The following is a 7148-nucleotide window of genomic DNA, read 5'->3' on the forward strand; positions in this document are numbered from 1 at the left end:
GCCACCGGCCGGAAACCCCAGCAGAGGATGGTGCTTGGTCAGTAAGGCGATGGGGGCGCCCTCAGAATGGCCCGCTGGTGCCCCTCGCTCTCGGTGCTCGTCCCCCGGGCTCCCCTAGTCTAAACCTGACCCCCTCCCTCCGAGGACTCCTTCCCCTGCAAGCAGAACCCAGGGGCGGGACTCGCCCCGCGCCCGGCGTGGTCACCCCTAACCCCCCTCCATCGAGGGGCGCCGCCGCACCCCGCCGACCCGGCCGGGAGCGCTCCAGCACCTGCTGCCCCGCTCCAGGGCCCCGAATTTGCAAGATCTGCCTGGGGAGCAGCCGTGACACGCTCCCCCGCCTAGCGCTGGACCCCACATCGCCCCACGACTATTAAAGTCCCACGCGGCGCGGCGGCGCACCCCACGCGGGACGCGCTTCTGGGGCGGAGCCTGCCTCGGCGGCCTCCAGGACCAGGTGCGGGGCCCCCTCCCGCCCCCGCCCAGGACTACAGGCTGCGCAGGCGCGGGAAGACGCCGCGGGGCTTGGGGGAAGCGAGGCGGCAGGCGCGCGCGGGGCAGTGCGCAGGCGCAGGCGTCCGGCGGCGGGGCGCGCGGAGCAGGGCGCAGGCGCGGGAGCCTGGCGGCGGTGGCGCGCGCGGCAAGACGCAGGCGCAGGAGACCGGCGGCGGGGGCGCGCGGGGCAGGGCGCAGGCTCAGGAACTCGGTGGCGGGGCGCGTGGCGGCGGGGGCGCGCGCGGCAGGGCGCAGGCGCAGGCGCGCGCCGCGGCGGCGGTTGGGGAGGGTTCTTCCGGAAGGTTCGGGAGGCTTCTGGAACGGGCGCCGCGCGCTGGGCGGGCCCGCCGCTATATAAGGGCGGCGCGGGGGCGGTGCGCCAGTTGCTTCTGCGTCCTGCTTCCCGTCGCCGCGGAGCCCGCGCGTCCCGGAGCCGAGGTGCGGGCGGTTGGGGCCGGGGTCGGGATGGAGGCCCCCGTTCCGCGCGTTGGCGCGGCCGCGGCCCCTGCTTCCCCGGAGGCCTCGGGCCTGCCGCGGGGACGGGCCAGAGCCCGGCGAAGGCGCTGGAGAAGCGGGGGGCGGCGGCGGCCGGGCCGGGCGGGGGCGGGCGGGGAGGGGGCCGCGGCCGCGCCGGATGAGGTCATCCCTTTGTCGGCCCGCCCGGTTCGGGCCCGGGGCTGACCTGCGGCGTCCTTGCAGATGCCCGAGGAGACCCAGACCCGCGACCAGCCCATGGAGGAGGAGGAGGTGGAGACGTTCGCTTTCCAGGCGGAAATCGCCCAGTTGATGTCCTTGATCATCAACACTTTCTACTCGAACAAAGAGATCTTTTTGAGGGAGCTGATTTCCAATTCGTCAGATGTGAGTGCCCTGGGCACCCCGGCTTCGGGGTGGTTTCTGCCGGAGTTTCTGCACCTGAGGGCCGGCGCCTGACCAGCCGGGTGGGTTTTTCCTGTGATGTCTTTGAACAGGCGCTGGACAAAATCAGATACGAGAGCTTGACGGACCCCAGTAAGCTCGACTCCGGGAAGGAGCTGCACATCAACCTCATCCCCAACAAGCAGGACCGCAGCCTGACGATTGTGGACACCGGCATCGGGATGACCAAGGCCGACCTGATCAACAACCTGGGCACCATCGCCAAGTCTGGCACCAAAGCCTTCATGGAGGCGCTGCAGGCAGGCGCCGACATCTCCATGATCGGCCAGTTTGGCGTCGGCTTCTACTCGGCTTACCTGGTGGCCGAGAAGGTAACGGTCATCACCAAACACAATGACGACGAGCAGTACGCCTGGGAGTCCTCTGCAGGTGGCTCCTTCACCGTCAGGACCGACACAGGTGGGTACCCCGCGACCCAGCAGCAGACGGGCTGCGTGGGGGGGGAGGGGAGCTAGGTTGTCCACCCTTCAGGCTCTGCTCTGTTGGCGTGACCTTGTGGATGTTTGTTTTGAGCAAGATAGTAGCTGCTCTGGGACTTTCTCCTTCTGCCTCGAAGGGCAGCTGTTGTGAAGGAAAGTCTTAGATAAGGCAGTGGGAGTAGAATAGGTGGGTGGTGGTTTCTTTTTAATCAGCATCGGCCACTGGTGGTGAGTGCACTCCCCCACTTCGCTTCCAGGGGAACCAATGGGCCGCGGAACAAAGGTGATCTTGCACCTGAAAGAAGACCAGACTGAGTACTTGGAGGAGAGGAGGATCAAGGAGATTGTGAAGAAACACTCGCAGTTTATTGGCTACCCCATTACTCTCTTTGTGAGTTTCTTGCGTTTTCTGTGTAGGTGACTAAACTGCTGGAGCTCGGGTTCTTAGTCCTTGAACATACAGGTAGGAAGGGACCTGCGCTTGCAGTGTTTCCTGCTCTGGTGTGAAGTGGCTGTGGGGGGTGCCCAGGGTGTTTAATTAGAGACATCAGACGTTGATGAGTTTCCTGGCGGCTCCTGCCGCTCACCTTGGCTGACAGGCTCCGTAAGCGCGCCGTTTCATGCCCCTTAGCTTGCGTTCTGGGTCAAGAAGGCAGAGGTGTTGGGTTTGTGTCTTGCAGGTGGAGAAGGAACGTGACAAGGAAGTGAGTGATGATGAGGCGGAAGAAAAGGAAGACAAAGAGGAAGAGAAGGAAAGAGAAGAGAAGGAGTCTGACGACAAGCCTGAAATAGAAGATGTGGGCTCTGACGAAGAAGAGGAAGAGAAGAAAGATGGAGATAAGAAGAAGAAGAAGAAGATTAAGGAGAAGTACATCGATCAAGAAGAGCTGAACAAAACCAAGCCCATCTGGACCAGAAACCCCGACGACATCACTAACGAGGAGTATGGCGAGTTCTACAAGAGCCTGACCAATGACTGGGAGGACCACTTGGCGGTGAAGGTGGGTGCTGCGTGCTCGCGCTGGCTGGCCTCGCCCTCCTCCCCACGGGGCTGGGGGTCGCGTAACTGCAGGTGTATGTGGTGAGCGGTGCCAGCGAAAGCTGTTGTGTCTGTCACCATACAGCACTTCTCAGTGGAAGGACAGCTGGAGTTCCGCGCCCTTCTTTTTGTCCCAAGACGTGCTCCTTTTGACCTGTTTGAAAACAGAAAGAAAAAGAACAACATAAAGTTGTACGTTCGCCGTGTCTTCATCATGGACAACTGCGAGGAGCTGATCCCAGAGTACCTGAGTGAGTGCGCGGGGCGCCGGCCTCGTCCCAGCCCGGCTCACGCTGTCATCTCCAAAAGTTCCAAGCGTGGTGGAGAGGGAGGCTAGCATCTCGGGGTCTTTTGTTTTGGGTGGCGGCACATGGGTTACAGGTAGGTGTTTGGCCTTGAGTGAGTTTTTGATAAACACTATTTGGCTTCTACGTTTTTCCAGATTTCATTAGAGGTGTGGTGGACTCCGAGGATCTGCCCCTGAACATTTCCCGTGAGATGTTGCAGCAGAGCAAAATCCTGAAAGTTATCAGAAAGAATTTGGTCAAAAAATGCTTAGAGCTCTTTACTGAACTGGCGGAAGATAAAGAGAACTACAAAAAGTTCTATGAGCAGTTTTCTAAAAATATTAAGGTTGGTACAGACCATCTGTCCACTAGCAGTAATCCCAGCGACGTCTTGATTTTCAGATGGTTTTTTAGCACAGAAAGCCTTGATGCGTGTGTTGTCTTTCAGCTGGGAATACACGAGGACTCTCAGAACCGGAAGAAGCTCTCCGAGCTGCTGCGCTACTACACGTCTGCTTCCGGGGACGAGATGGTGTCTCTCAAGGACTACTGCACAAGAATGAAGGAGAACCAGAAGCATATCTATTACATCACAGGTGCTGGGCGCGAGGCGGTGATTATGTCTCTGTCCTGTGACTGCTGAGGAGCTGTGCGTGTTCTCCCATGGGCACTGTGTGTCAGGGGCCTTGGCGGGCGATGGGAGACACCTGTGCACTGAGGTCTGGCTAAGGGAGGGAAAGTAGGCCCTGGCAGGCCACTCTGAGCAGCCCATTCCATGCTGCAGGTGAAACCAAGGACCAGGTGGCCAACTCGGCCTTCGTGGAGCGCCTGCGGAAGCATGGCCTGGAGGTGATCTACATGATCGAGCCCATCGACGAGTACTGCGTCCAGCAGCTGAAGGAGTTTGAGGGCAAGACTTTGGTGTCAGTCACCAAAGAGGGCTTGGAACTTCCAGAAGACGAAGAGGAGAAAAAGAAACAAGAAGAGAAGAAAACGAAATTTGAAAACCTCTGCAAAATCATGAAGGACATCTTGGAGAAAAAAGTAGAAAAGGTGTGTGCATGCTGTTTCCTAAATGTCTATACTTTTAGAAAACAGTGTTCGGGTGTTTGGTGGGTTTTTTTTGAAAGATTTATTTTTATTGCATACAAGAGCTGGAGTGCAGGCCAGAGGTGCAGTGGGTGAGAGGACTCACCAGAGACAGAGTGGGGAGCAGAACAGGCGGATCCACTGAAACCCACTGCTGAATGGGGAGCAGCGGGGAGACAGGAGAGGTCGGATATGCCCTATGGGTCAGCTCTCTGGTCGGGAATCGAACTCGGGCTGCAGGGGCTGGTGATAGGTGGATAGCGTGAGACTTAACCCCTGCGCCCCCAGGGAGGCCCTGTTGAGTGTTTAGTCAGTCTGCTCGCATTCTCCCAGTTCCCGAGTAGGGTCCGGAGCCTCCCTTTGGGGCGGCACATTATGTTAAAGCCTCTCGGGCTTGAGGGCATCTGGGGGATGAGAGGGAGCTTGGGACCCGAGTTTGCCAGTAGTTCTGCCTCACCCACCTGGGTCACCTTAGATTTCACTCCACTGTGAGGCTGAGCAGGTGGGGTCATGGGATCACTCGCATGATGATTGCAGGTGGTCGTGTCCAACCGCTTGGTGACGTCCCCGTGCTGCATCGTCACGAGCACCTATGGCTGGACAGCCAACATGGAGAGGATCATGAAGGCGCAGGCCCTGCGCGACAACTCGACCATGGGCTACATGGCAGCCAAGAAGCACCTGGAGATCAACCCTGACCACTCCATCATTGAGACCCTGCGGCAGAAGGCAGAGGCCGACAAGAATGACAAGTCGGTGAAGGACCTGGTCATCCTGCTGTACGAGACCGCGCTTTTGTCTTCCGGCTTCAGCCTGGAGGACCCCCAGACACATGCCAACCGCATCTACAGGATGATCAAGCTGGGGCTTGGTACGCCTGGCAAGGGCCTTCAGGAGAGGCGGGAACTTGGGCTGGTGCGGGGGGTGGGAGTGGTGACTTCCAGCTGCCTGAGCAGACACAGCCAGTGTGGGGTGACCAGCCCCAAGCTCAGCGCTGGCCAGTTGAGGTGGAGGCCCCTGCCACTCCGCTTTGAGAGAGTGGGTGTCTTTTTTTTTTTTTTTTTTTTTTAAGATTTACTCATATAAGAGCTGGGGTACAGGCCAGAGATGTGGGGATAGAGAATATTGAGCAGAGACAGAGTGGAGAACAGCAGGCAGACTGACTGAATGAAGTACACTGCTGAGGGGAGCAGCGGGGCAAGACGAGAGGTCTGCTGCGTCATGTGGGTTGCTCCCTGGCCGGCTGGGGATCGAACTTGTGCTGCTGGGGCTGTGCCTTGCTTCATAGTGCAGTGCTTAACCCCTTGTGCCACCAGGGAGGCCCGAGAATGGGCGTCTGGAAGAAAGCTAACCTGTGGGTTTGTTCCCGAAAGGTATCGATGAGGATGACCCCACGGCCGACGACAGCAGCGCCACGGTGACCGAGGAGATGCCGCCCCTCGAGGGGGATGACGACACGTCGCGCATGGAGGAAGTAGACTAGGCCCGGCCGGGGAGCCGCATCCGCGCGTCCAGTGCTTCGTCCTCGTTCCCTCTGATATGTTTTCAAGGACTTTATTTTTGTTAACATTTTTGGCATGACCATAACTGCTTGTGGGGAAGATAAGGTTTCTTTCTACCTGTGTGATACCGTGACTCTCAGGCAGAGCTAGCTGTTTCCCAGTTTTATGTTGCCTCGTTTTAACAGGTGTACGTGACCTGGCATTCACTGTGGTCTGAAGTGTTTCGTTGTCAGCGGGTCCCTTAGTAGATGAGACTTTGTCACTGAAGTGTTCTGAAACCAGCCCTGACGTCTAAGGGGAAATGTGGCAGAACGACTTCATCTTCTAGGTCTGCTTTCTGAACCTTCCTCCTTCGTAGTTGCAGCTGCATGTACCAGGCCTCTAGAAAAGAGCACGTTGAGCTGAAGCAACTCCACAGGAGTAACTGTCTGTGGGGCTGATTTTCCAAAGAAAAGTAATGTTTAGTAGCAAAATTCTCCGCCCACCCAGGCAGGTTGTAAAGCTGTTCACAAGTAACTCAAGCAAGTTTTGTGTACGGGAATGTAATGCTCAAGTCACGTTCTGCTTTCAAATACAGTGAATTAAATAAGTGTGTGAAGACTCCTGTGGGGTAACAGATGGCAGTGGGGGGGCCTCTGGGTGGGCACATGTGGGGAGGTGGGCAGGGCACGCGGATGCTCCGGGACTTAGGATGGGCTCCCAGGTGCCGGCGTGTGGGGTGGCATGCGAGGTATCGGAGACGAGGGCAGGGACTGTCCGGCCACGTGTGTCCGCCTCTCACCACCGAGTGAACAGCCGCCCTCCTCTGGGGCTTCATGTCCAACCTGCCTTTGATGGCCTTTATGAGACCTGCTCTAAGTCTGACCCTCAGTACTGTGGCCTGGTGCCTCGGAACTCTGCACCAAGTCTGCTTAATACCACCCGGCGCCCCCACCCCAATCATTCCCTGTTCTCTGCTTCTTTATTCGGTCTCAGGCAAGAAGAAACTATGGGCGAGGCAAGGTGAGGATCCGGCTGAACAGATCTTCAGGTCCTGAAAGGCTTAGAAAACAGGGTGGCCGCGGGTCTGGACAGGATTTGACTCCTGTGCCTGAGACCACATGTGAGATGACAAAGTGGTCAGTAGCAGGGTGACAGGCCTGGGGTTCTCTGCTGTGAAGGGTCCCCCCAGTGCCCGGTAGGTGCAGGGCCCAATGGACGATCACGGCAACTGCCCTCAGACCCCTGAGGCAAGTGAGCGCGCCTGCCCCTGAGGGGCCGGCAGGTGGAGGCTGAGGTTTCCTTGGTAAGTCCAGGACTCCAATGGCAAAGGGCAAATTTCTTCTACTTTACCTTTTCTGAGATTAAACAGCCATTGAAATGAAAAGCAGGGCCTTCC

At 58.2% G+C, this 7148-nt stretch overlaps 1 protein-coding gene across 1 annotated transcript; it reads left to right on the plus strand.

The window, feature by feature from the left end:
- The first annotated feature begins 874 nt into the window (after window positions 1-874).
- Window positions 875-6386, plus strand: HSP90AA1 (heat shock protein 90 alpha family class A member 1). Its single transcript, XM_037503883.2, has 11 exons — window positions 875-933; window positions 1195-1356; window positions 1467-1833; window positions 2111-2244; window positions 2534-2854; window positions 2978-3143; window positions 3335-3525; window positions 3628-3775; window positions 3964-4232; window positions 4806-5139; window positions 5642-6386. Exons 2-11 carry the CDS (start codon window positions 1195-1197, stop codon window positions 5749-5751), a joined length of 2202 nt encoding a protein of 733 aa, XP_037359780.1. The 5' UTR covers window positions 875-933; the 3' UTR covers window positions 5752-6386.
- Window positions 6387-7148: the final 762 nt, after the last annotated feature.

This window comes from Talpa occidentalis, unplaced genomic scaffold (genome assembly GCF_014898055.3).
Source record: "Talpa occidentalis isolate TD23 unplaced genomic scaffold, MPIMG_talOcc4v2.1 talOcc4.11, whole genome shotgun sequence".
Lineage (NCBI taxonomy): Eukaryota > Metazoa > Chordata > Mammalia > Eulipotyphla > Talpidae > Talpa > Talpa occidentalis.

Excerpts from the sequence above, each read along its gene's own strand:
- HSP90AA1 (XM_037503883.2), top strand. The coding sequence starts at position 1,195 with ATGCCCGAGGAGACCCAGACCCGCGACCAGCCCATGGAGGAGGAGGAG. Across the intron at positions 2,245-2,533 it reads GCTACCCCATTACTCTCTTT|GTGGAGAAGGAACGTGACAA; the intron begins GTGAGTTTCTTG and ends TGTGTCTTGCAG. Across the intron at positions 3,144-3,334 it reads GCTGATCCCAGAGTACCTGA|ATTTCATTAGAGGTGTGGTG; the intron begins GTGAGTGCGCGG and ends ACGTTTTTCCAG.